A 12,544-nucleotide genomic window follows, 5' to 3' on the forward strand; every position below is an offset into this window, starting at 1 on the left:
TATTCACAGGGACACACCTTATCTTCCCACTTCTGCAATAATAGGGCTCGTGGTATCTTACAAACTCGCTGAAGAACATGTGAAAGGCCATCCTTCTCTACCAGCTGCACCCGTTGTCTGTTCCTCAGATAATGTTAACAGAAGCTTACTCTAAAGACCCATCCACATTCCCAAGAAATGTTTTCCTGTCTCAAATTCACTACTATATTTTGGATTAAAGCAACATATCCTACCTAGGAGTCTCCTATCAGCAAATCAACCTTCTAATGGTCAACAAGAGGAAAATCTAATTTCAAATTGTGCTTCATTACCTATTAAATTAACATAACTGCAAAAATAAGAACATTCCTTTTCAGCACCCAGAAATAAAGCACTAATTAGGTAATATAAAAAAGATGACTCCTTTTATCTGCTCAGACAGCTTGAGAGAAAGGTTGAAAGATACTGATAAGGATTATAAATTTAACGGACTCTTCTATTACTTATTAACATCACTGACAAGACGTGTCATACACAGTGCTAACCACATATTGTTTAAGTAGACTGTAGCTGGGAAATTCTAACTTAATGTATTAAAAATATAGTTATGTACCACTTCAAATTTCTCCAAAGCATTTCCATAGATATTATCACATTAGTTCCCTACAAAAGTCACTGGCTAGAAGCTGATTTTATTATCCCTTAATTTGACAGATGCAAAAACCAAGGCCCAGAGGTTCTAAGTAACTTAACTGCCCAAATAAAGTTAGTAGGTGAGAAAAGATGCATAAAAAAATCTATTGCTGTCTAGTGGTTAAGACTGTGGACCCTGCAGTCAGATCATGGGTTCAAATGGCTGGCTGCAAAACTTAGTAGCTATGGGATACCAGACAAGTCACTTGTAACCATATTCCATCTATATTTCAGTCTTCTCAGACAATTTTAGTAGTTCCCCTCATAAAAACTGCGATGAAGTGCCCATACATTGAAAGTTCTCAATAAATGCTTTTATCATTTAAGGCTTTAGAATTTGAAAAAAGGAACATGTGGAGATGACATATTTTAAAAACAAGACTTTTTGTCATAAGAATACTTCTAGAACATCTTGAACTATATTCATAAATACTTCATATTGATAACATTTTCATTTTGGCAAATTCATTCTCATATCTCATTTTTACTTTTTAAAATATTTCTAAAAATCTGCAAGAAATGAAACTATTTCTTTTGTATAGAATACACACTGTGGTAAACTTTATCATAGGGCATACTAAAATTTGCAGAAATTCATTTTTCAAGTTATGTTTCCTAAGTCACAATATACAAATCTTAAACAGTGTTGCATGGTGACCAAATCTCAATTCTGGGGCATGGCTAGTGCATAAATATTTAGGAGAAAGGAGAATGCCACCACAATGTGGGAGAAAGGGAGGCAGTATATGTATCTGGGGGAAAAGCTTCACTCCCATAGCTGGAGAAAGTATATACTCATCTTCTGATATTATGTGGCACATAGTAGGTGCTCAACAAGTAATATATAAGTGGGTGAATGGATGGATGAATGAATAGGAGAAACTTAATTTTGCTTCAAGTGAACTAAATCAAACAAGAAAGCATCTGTGACACCACAGGAGGTACCCTTATAAACCTACAAAGTCATTAATCAGGCTGACCAAGGGTCTAAGCCATAGCCCAGGGACTAGAAAAAACAGTTATTCTAAGATTTCCCCCTCTCCTAATTAATTTCAATGATCCTCTCTATATGGAGGTTTTAAAAAGTATATCTAGGTGAATTCCTACAGAGCTTCTTTTATAAGTATGAAGTGTTTCCAAGAATTAGCCACAATCAGCAAATTCCTTTTGTACACATATACATAAAAAAGAAGTCTCTAATTGCAAAACAATATTAGTGTTCTGCTATGTGTTAAAATGCTCAATGCTCCTAAAGCATTTTTTTCCTATTCATGTCACATTCAAGGCAGGAAACAATTATTGGTGCATACTTATCACTCAATTAGTTTAGAACAGTTGAACTAAACTCTTGCATAGTTTTGCACTCAAGCCTAATTTCTAAATGGTAGCTTGCCTTTTGATATCGTTTAAGCAAAAAGCTGTGGCCATTAAGCAATAAATCTGCTACCCAGACAAAAAACAGTGTAATTTTAAATCTGTACCTCTAGAACTAAAGAAAAAATTAAGACACCATAAAAGTAATACATTATGGCTTCCACACAATAGATCTGTTATCCTATTTTCAGACATTATTATCTCTGTTAGTATAAATTTTTACAATCCCTTTAAAAAGTTAATTTCCTTAGAAATAAATTTTCAAAGCAACAATGTCAAACATGTAAAAAAAATTTTTTTTTTAATTTATTTATTTGACAGAGAGAGACAGCCAGAGAGAGAAGTAACACAATCAGGGGGAGTGGGAGAGGAAGAAGCAGGCTCCCAGCGGAGGAGCCTGATGTGGGGCTCCATCCCAGATAGCCGGGATCACGCCCTGAGCTGAAGGCAGACGCTTAACGACTGCGCCACCCAGGCGCCCCCAAACATGTAAAAATTAACTACATCAAACAACTATTAAAACCTAAGCACTTTCTTCCCGGTCAACTTGTTTAAAAATTATTTTGACTGTGTTGTTAATAAAGATTATTAACTAAATCAAGACTTTTTAAAAAACTATCACTTGTGAGATCAGGTTAAAGCATACTTTATTAAAACAGCAAAGCCAAGGTTACTGCTCAAATATACTGCTACTGGCTCACTTTAAAATCTTTTAAAAATAAATTCTGGATATGGAAGTCAAAATCTAAAGTTATCAAACAATAACTGCCATTAACAATTTCCACAATTAGTATGAGGCTGCATTCCCAAATTAAATGGTAGCTATTTTTAGTGTAAATATAAGATTAAAATAAAGATATATCATTATAATATAATTTTCATTAAGAAGTCACTACTACTCGTTTACCATATATTTAGGAGATTTCCAATACTTTAAGGTATACTTCATTTTTTTTTTTAAGATTTTATTTATTTAACTGACAGAGAGACAGCCAAGGAGAGAGGGAACACAAGCAGGGGGAGTGGAAGAGGAAGAAGCAGGCTCTCAGCGGAGGAGCCTGACGTGGGGGCTTGATCCCAGATGCCCTGAGCCGAAGGCAGACGCTTAACGACTGTGCCACCCAGGCGCCCCTAAGGTATACTTCATTTTTAAACTACTTATGAACTAGATTAAATCTCTCTTAGAGCTCATGTTATAAATCTCTTTGTGATAAGGTTCGTTTTATTTATATAAAATATTTTTCAGACAGGTAAAGTTAATAGAAAATAATTAATGAGCAAGAAGAGGCTAGTTTTAAAACTTTACAACTCTACTGAGGAATCATGAAAATATCTGATTTTTAAAAGTATCCCTGAAATTACAGAATGGATCATTTCACTGAAAGAAATAAAAGCATAGAAAAAAACACATATGAAGTTTTTTTAAAAGGAGCAAAAAAAAAATGGGAAAACAAACATAATAAAGGCCTTTACATCTTGAAAATGGAACAATGGAAAAACATAAGTTTTAAAGTGGTAATGTAAAATCGGAAGACTACTTTACCCACCAATTTTGAGACTGCAAATCTTTCAAAAATTAGAAATAGTATCATGCTTTATAGTTTGACATATTATATATTACAGTTTGCATTATATTACAGCAGATTGACCTACTCACATATCAATGAATTAATGAATTAATCTAAAACCTTAAGTAAGGATAAATAGTCCCACATGATTGCTAATTGTTGCCTGAGTACAAATTTGTACCTCCTTGTCCTAAAGTTGTTAGATTTCATAGATTATTCCTGGCATTTCTAGGATTTCATGCATTAATCTGCTTCACCCATCCATATCTTTCATAATTTTCTGGATAAAAATAATGGTAGAGATGGGGCGCCTGGGTGGCACAGCGGTTAAGCGTCTGCCTTCGGCTCAGGGCGTGGTCCCGCTGTTATGGGATTGAGACCCACATCAGGCTCCTCTGCTATGAACCTGCTTCGTCCTCTCCCACCCCCCCTGCTTGTGTTCCCTCTCTCGCTGGCTGTCTCTATCTCTGTCGAATAAATAAATAAAATCTTTAAAAAAAATAATCGTAGAGAATATATAAACATTCCTTATGTACTTACACATGTTAAAAGGCAATCTAGCAGACTGCTTAAGACACACTATCGGAATCCAAACACTGCCTCTGTGTGTAACAGCCACATGACCCTGGGCAAGTTCAACTTTCTTCATCTACAAAATGGAACAAACACCTGCCTCATGAAGGTTAAATAACAATTAAAATTGTCCAGCTCAGTGCCTGGCACATAATGCTATATAGGGTTAGCTGCTATTACTATTATCACTCCGTGTCATGTACTGAGCCAAGTACTTTACATGCATCATTCCATTTAATTCTCACTTAATTCTACATTACAGATGAGGATACTGAGGTTCACAGTGGTTCAGCAACTTGACTTTAGTACAAAAGCAAGGGTTAATATTCAAAACCAGTTCTGCCTCTTTAATCCAAGCCCTGATATCTATGCCAATTTTCCTCAAACTCAGCTCCCTGGATATACTCGTGGGGAAATTCCCATGTTTTCACTCTGAAGATTTTTATTTTCAAATTATTCTAGAAATAATTTTCAAATAAAAGACATTTCCACAGAGATTTTACTTAAATCATCAAACTGGGATATACGAACCTCTGGTGTTCCCAGGAATATTCTTCAAGGCCTAGAATTTTTTTTTCCTTGCAAAATAGTCAACTTTGAAAAATTTTAAAGGTAACATTCAGCTTTCATTCATCAAGAATGAGGGAAACAACTACTTTTCAAAATCCTTACGCCTATTTCATTACACACACCAAGTTTTGGAACAAGTGGTTAGTCTAATTACTTGGAAAAGTAAGAATGTATTTTTTTTAAAGAGCAACTATAGGGACGCAGGGGTGGCTCAGCTGGTTAACCATCTGCCTTTGGCTCAGGCATGACCCCAGGGTCCTGGGATTGAGTCCTGCATCGGGCTCCCTGGTCAGTGGGAAGTCTGCCTCTCCCTCTTCAGCTGCCTCTCCCCTAGCTCATGCTCTCTCTCACTGTCTCTCTCTCAAATAAGTAAATAAAATCTTCAAAAAAAAAAAAAAATCAACTTGATCATGCTAGTCCTCTGCTTAAAAACCTCTATGGATTCCCACTGCTCAACGTACAGAATCAAGTCCAAATTTAGAGACAGAGCTTTTGATCATTTGAGGCTGATCTAGCTCACAGTGAATTCTCCCCTTTGACACCTATTATCTGATATACTTCTTAACCATTTTTGTGACTGTTATTAGTGGAGTGGAGACTTCTACAAGAATGAGATTTCTTTTGCATCCTTCCCAGTACTGAGTATTGTTAGGTACTGAGTAGGTAACCAATTACTGAGTTGATGATGAGTTAATCAGTGCATGTAAAGTGAGTATCTGATAGGTGATCATTTTCAACAAATATTTACTACGGAATGAACTTGTGCCAAGGATACGAATGTGACTTGGGTCTACTGAGCAATTCCCCTATGCCAGGCAACAACACTAAAAACTTTACATACATTATCTCACGTAATGCTTAAAGCCACTCTGAGGCAGGTATTATCATCTTCATTTTTAACATCAGGGAACTAAGTATCTTCTAGTAAAGTCACAGAGCAGGTATAAGAGAGAAATGAGATTCAAACTCAGAGATGAATGTAAAGCCTGTGCCCTTTACCAGTGTATTCAATTCCTCCTACAGAAATATTTCCTCAAGAAACTGTACTCAAACCGGCACAATGGATGTACACAATTATAATACTCTATAATAAATGCTGTGAAAGGTATATAAGATCTTATTTGAGCAGAGTTTGAGTATACCCAAACTCCAGGGTAAAGAGGATGGGAAGTTGGAGAAAATATCCAGAGGTGACACTTTTAAGAATGAATAGCAGTTAGAGAGGAAGAAACAACCTTCCCAAAGAAGGGAATAATGTGCAAAGGCATAAAGACACAAAATATCATGACATATTCAGTGAACACCAAGCAGTATCCAGAAAGCTACAGTTATCCAGAAGGTAAAATGTGGTAAGAGGAACTGGTAGGAAATGAAGCTGGAAAAAGCAGGCACAGTCAGATCATGAACAGTTTAGCCAAAGAATTTAGATTTTATCCAATGAGAAAGAGATAGCCACTGGAGTAATTTTAAGCAAGAGAGTGAATAATTGCATTTGTGTTTTAGAAATATTGCTCTGGCACTGACAATGGATTGAAGAGCTACAGCTTAGAAGCAGGGACACCTGATAGACTACTAAAGCAGATCAGGCAAAAGACTAATTAAGAGCAACAGTGATGGAGAGAAAAGGAATCAAAAGACATGTGGAGGTAGAACTACAGGACTATACTGACCAACTGGACTGAGGTTTGAGGTTTGGTAGGAGCATGAAGGAAAAGAAGGAATCTAAATAAACTCCAAGTTCCTAGCTTGAGTCCTGGGTAGATGGAAATGCCATTAAGTAGAACAGGGAACAGAGCGTGGGGCGGGGAGGGGTGCACGACAAGGTGAAAGGAAAGCCAATGAGTACAGGGGGTGGGTGCTTGTGGAGCATCCGGAAGAAACTGTCCAATAAACCCATAGGTAAGTCTAGAACTCAGAAGAGAATATTTAAGGCAAAAATATAAAATCGGGAGGTATTACCCAGAAACTATATGAAAGGATAGAACCATAGACAAGAGTTCTAGAGACCATCAATATGTAAAACACAGACAGGAGTATATGAAAACTGGGAGAGAGCAGAGATACAGAAGTCTGGAAGGAGAGAGTTGAACGAAGGGACTTATCATTGTATTGAATGGGTCATAGAGGTGAAGATAAGAACTTCAATGTCTCTCGTGGATTTGGCAATTGAGTAACTTGTGACTTGAAACAGAGGTTACAGAGGAATGGATGGTAAAGAAAGCTAAACTAAACGGGTTGAGTGAATGGCTGAGGCAAAAAGAGGTATCAATCCTGGCTGAGAGGACAGTAACAGCTGGAGGAGAACAGAGGGTTAAAGAACAACAGTTTCAGGGTGGCAGAGATTTTAACATTTTTATAGAATGTTCCATCCTTTCTAGGGGCCAGTGGAGAGCGAGATTTTTAAATTATGCCTTGTACTTACATTTAGTATATAGAAAGTTACTCATCATACAAGGTTAAGGGAAAAAACAAGTTGCAGGATATGTATAGTATGACATCACTTAAAATAAAATTCTGACTCCTTTCTGTGGCCCTTAAGGCCAGTAGGTCCTTTATGACCTGGCCCCTGCCTACTTCTAACTTCTTCATATGCCATTCTCCCTCATTCACTATACCCAGCCACACTGGCCATTCTATTCTGATGCTTCAACTTGCCAAACCGGTTCTTGCCCCAAGAGTTTTGCACTGGCTGTTATTTCTGCCTGGAATGCTTTTCTCCCTATCAAAGGCTAGTTCCTTCAAGACATTCAGATTTCAGTTCAAACATCACCTCCTTAGACAGGCCTGCTCACTTGTAATATTCCATATCCCTCTAGCCCAGGCAAAGTTACTATCATTAACTTGTATTAGCAACTACCACTCTCTCAAATACTTGTTTACTTGTCCCTCTCCCCCCCACCCCTGGCCCCCCGAATGCTTAAAATGGTGCTTGGCACAGAGTACAAACTCTTGTTGAATGAAAATGTACACAAACACACACATACATATATATATATATATATATATATATATATATATATATATATATATATGAACGTGTGTATTTACATAAAAAGCATTAAGAAAGTTTTGAGAGGTATTATCTGAACTTATTTATATCAGGGGTGAGTGGGAGACTAGAAGGAGAGGAATACAATACCTATTCATTTTCTGCTTCATAGATCTCTACCCAAATTTTCTACAAAAATCATGTCTTTTATAATTGGAAAACAATTTTTATATAATGACCACGTGAACCTAAGACAGTCAATCTATTCTGCAACTCCATTTTCTTTTGTTGTATTGTCATGACCTAATCTCACTGCAGGCTGATCCTTGAGTTGTTTTGGTAAGACAGTTCAAAGTTGGAATCTTAAACCTTAGAGCTAGAGAGAACTTAGGGATCATCTACTCCAACCCCCGAGTTTTACAGATGAGGAAGCAGAGACGCATAGTAATTTAATTAATAAAAGTAATTTAATTAATAAAACTAGGATATTGATAAAATTTTCAAAGACCAAATGATTAAGAACTATTTAAAAGGCTAATCTATTATACGTTATACATAATTTAAATGACAACTAATAAAAGCTTACTAAAGCTTACTCTTATATATAACCTACAATCTTCTGGTGAAATTATTACTCAAAGTAGAAGTATTTCCTTAAGCACACTATTTGACCAATGAACCCTATGGTTAGGCTCTGGTTAACCATTATACTATGACAAAGGATTCAGAATACAGAGAGAGTGAAAATTATTCACCGTTAGGTGTGCAGACTAACTGAATTAGCAGGCACTTCTTTCCACCAGGGTATATAGTAAATCAAATATATAATACAGCTAAGGATTCATTACACTTTGATTCAAATTTCTATATCAATATCTACCACATATTTTAATGGAATTTAATAAAAATTAAATGCTGAATAAGAAATGCACTACTAAATATTTACAGAAATGACTTATTTCTCTTTACATATATACCGTAGTTTACTAGGAATACAACAAATTTTATCTAAACTTTTGAATAAGACCACCTTATTGTTATTTAACAAACTATCTAATTTGATCCTTACAACATCCCCATAGACAGCAAAAACTATTACTCCTATTTAATATAGAAGAATGAGGCTCAGAGGTTAAGGAACTTAAGTCATTTGGGCAAGTCCTAGGACCCAGATCCTCTACCTTTTAGCCACTGTTGTTTCCATCACCCAAACTACTTTACTTTTACCATTTATTAAAATATGAAAACACTTATAATTTCTTTCCTGCCACGCTGGTGAAGGTGAGGGGGCTACTAAAACCCTAACAGTCCCGTCCCTTTCTATTCCATCTGAAATTTTAGTACTTAAGAAAACAAAACTCATTCATCTTAACAGTGAGGAGAAAGATGTGACAGTCACCTTGAGAACTGTGCTCATCAGTAATTCATTATGAAATAGGTACTGCTGATAATGTCATTAATTTACATGAACTTTACTAGTTTAACTTCTAGTGTCACCTTACTTCTTGTTCTCCCAAATTATCTGAGACAGAACACAATATATCACTCTTCCTCCCAGGGAACTAGTTAAAGTGAGTGCTGGGTTTCAGTCTTTTTTCTAACCACTCTAATTAAGCAATACAACAATAATCTATTATTTCATGATCTTAGAAATAGCTATACCCAAATCAACGGTTACACTATTCTGACTCCTACTCTTAATCTAAATGTGCTAACTGCACATTCACTATTTTGAAACGAAAACAAACAATAGTAAGGTTGATTTTATAAACGCAAATCATGATAAAATGATTTCATGCTGGGTGAAAGGGTAGGAGGTTGCAGGGGGAGAGGCAAGAGGGCCCTAACATTGAGAAATTTTATCTTCAGCAGTCCATCACACACTACATTTACTTTCTCTCTTTTGATCTGTGTAGGCATCATTCTAATCAATATTAGCATCATTTTACTGATAAGGAAAGGGAAGTTCAAACTCTTGCTCACTCCCCCTTGCTCAAGGTACTCTAACCACTCCAACCTACAGGAACGCTCTTGCTCAACTCAATGCCTTTCTTCTTATAATCTCTGCCCAGAATGCTCTCCTGTCTCCCTACAATGCTATCTCCTCCTGCTTCAGGTCTCACCTCAAATTGTAGCTACGCTCACCATCTCTAGAGTAGCATATACCAACTATTCCATCCATCTGTTCCTTCACAGAACACAAAATGATCTGTACTTATCCTCTTGTGTTGAAGGACAGAAATACTCTGATTTATCACTGCTGTATCCTACTTCTATCCTACAGCATAGAGGATGATGCTGGCTTAATGAATGAATGAACTCACCACACCTGCCCACAGTGCTTTAGAGCAAGTAAATGGTAGGGCCTAGAAACCAATACCAGATAAATCTCACTGCAAACTCCTGTCCTGCCCTACCACTACTTTTTCACTGGTGTGAGGGAAGATGCTTTGGCCTGAGCAATCAATTTTGACCTGTGTCTTCCTACCTTCTATATTCGTTCACTTTAAAGAAAATATAGAACTAGGGAACTTAATATTCCAAATATTTAACTGGAATTTCAGGAGCTCTTACATTGCCTTTTGGAATCACAACTCAATTTGAAAAAACATCTATGATGTTCCGTAACAATCAAAATACTTCAAAATTATTAAGCAATTGGCATCTGCACACACAGTTATTCAAGGCTAAAAAGAAAATTTAAGTCACACACACAAATGCATTTTACTAACAGGTTTGTAATATTTTGTTCTTTTATAAGATGTTTTGAATTCCCCAACAGATCATACAGAAAAATGTTAAAACCAGGCATGGGATTATTGTTCTGATAATGGTAATAATGTTCTTTCTTAAAGAAAGATGACACAAATGCACCCAATCTGCTGCCGTGTCACTATTAAAACATGTTCTTGCAGACAGAGGTCACCTCGTGTAAAATGCCCAGTGTGGTTACAACAGACCCCTAGCAACATCCCCTTTGTTACCCACAGGGTTTAATACTTACTGCTGAGCCCTCCATCCTCGGATACTCCTGTCCCTCTCATTCCTAGGTAAGTCAGTCCCAATAGTAGGAAAAATAAGCAGGCAGCAGTTAAGAGAAACATCGACAAGTAGTGGGCACTGAAACCCCCTGTAGGGGACACCTCCTCCCGTTTAAATTGCTGGAGAAGTTCCTCCTCGGGTTCGGAAAGCTTCGGTTTGTTGTATGTGTTTTTCAGGTAGGTATGATTGGAGCCCGTATGATTGGAGTGATTGATCCTGAGTGAGCTGGAGGCAGCCACCGACGCACCGGGAGGGAGGCTGTTGGAAAAAATCCTGGGGGAGTCCACACTGAAGGCCCCACCGCCGATATGATTATTGGTTTTAAGAAGGGAGCCTGTGGACGAATCCAAGGTTGAGTCCATGTCAGTCAGTGGAGGGGGCAGGAGGGGGGCCAGTTTCTTAGCGTTGACACGGTACCTAGGAATGGGGCTGGAGTCCAGGGGATCACACCCTCCTCCCTGCTCCGCCGCCGCCGCCGACTCTTCGAGGTTTCGGCTCCTGTCTAGACTCCCCGCAGCCGCCGCCCTGTCATTCATCGGGATTCCTCCCCCTCCCTGAACTGAGGTCTCCAACCGGCCGCCGGCAGATTTAGCAGTCAGCGAAGAGAGAGCCTTACTATGGCTCCGTCTGGGCCGATGCCGGGAAAGGGAGTCGTCCTTTAATACCTGTCTGCTGGAGGCCACGTCGTCGTCCTCCTCTTCCTCCGAGTCCGAATAGTTCTCCCGGCAGCTGTACGAGAGAAGCCGGCTGCCATTCACGGTCCGGCTCGCCCACAGCGGCTCCTCGGCCTCTGGGTCCCTGTCCTCCCCGTCTTCCCCCTCCTCCTCCTCGTCCTCCGCGGCTCCATCTCTCGCCGACTGGGTCTGCAGCTCGGGAGCCGCCGGCCGCCTGGCCCCCCACCACGAGTGGGGCTTCCTTCGCTCGGCCGAGTTGCTGTTAGTCACCTCGCTGGCGGCCACGGGCGCCGACAGCGGTTTGAGCCCGCGGTACTGGAGCGAAGCCCGGTCTTTCCTCCCGCCGCCGCCGCCGCCGCCGGCCTGGTCCCGGGGACTGGCCTCCACGTCCGACTCGTCCGAGCTGAAGCCCAGCAGCACTTTGCTGCCAGCCGTGGGGGCGGCCGAGGAGCCCCCGGGCCCTCCTAAGGGGCTCTCCGGGCCCGAGGCCGAGATTCGGCCCAGGCCCCCAGGAGTCCGCAAGTAGGAGAGGTCGCCCGAGACCGGCCGGACCCCCAACCCCGCGGCGGCCGCCGCCGGTCCGGCCGCCGCAAGAGCGGCGGCTGCCGTGTTATTGTTATTACTGTTCCGCGTCTTGTTGCCGCGGCCCCCAGACCGGTGCTGCTGCTGCTCTTCCTCTCGAAGCTTCTTCAGCTTCTTGAGGTAGACCGGGCGGGTGCTCTCCGTCACTGGGCCAGGAGACAGGCCGTAACGGCGGAGCTGAGAGAAAAGCTCTTCATCCGAGAGCTGCTGAGGCGCCGAAGCCGCCGCCGCCGCCATTTTCTCTCCAGGGTGTTTTACAAGCTCCGCGCTACCGGAAGTGACGCGCCGCCCTAGACCCTGAACTAGACCGGGCTGCGTCGCCCTCCCAGCGCCACGGGCGCCTTGGCCAATGAGAGGCGCGGGAGGAGCTCACCTGAGCGGGAAAAGGCCACCTGAGCGGCGCGCGGCTCCCCAGGCGGAGAGTTTTTCTACTCTCTCACCTTACGAGTGCTAGTGCGCTCTCCCCCTCCTTTCGGTCGTCTTCTCCCGCAGTTCTCTGT

General features: G+C 40.3%; 1 protein-coding gene across 3 annotated transcripts in view; it reads right to left on the minus strand.

Annotated features, from left to right (window-relative positions):
* Positions 1–12,300, minus strand: part of LEMD3 (LEM domain containing 3) — a 75,812-nt gene extending 63,512 nt beyond the window's left edge. For all 3 annotated transcript variants that reach the window (XR_015727199.1, XR_006778124.2, XM_045789651.2), the window contains exon 1: positions 10,751–12,300. Coding sequence is in view for 1 of the 3 variants with exons in the window: in XM_045789651.2 (XP_045645607.1) it covers positions 10,751–12,281 (1,531 nt within the window). In the remaining 2 variants the exon portion in view is untranslated. The remainder of the gene's footprint in view (positions 1–10,750) is intronic.
* Between the last annotated feature and the right edge of the window lie 244 nt (positions 12,301–12,544).

This window comes from Ursus americanus, chromosome 17 (genome assembly GCF_024610735.1).
Source record: "Ursus americanus isolate L20-20 chromosome 17, mUrsAme1.1.p, whole genome shotgun sequence".
Classification (NCBI taxonomy): Eukaryota; Metazoa; Chordata; class Mammalia; order Carnivora; family Ursidae; genus Ursus; species Ursus americanus.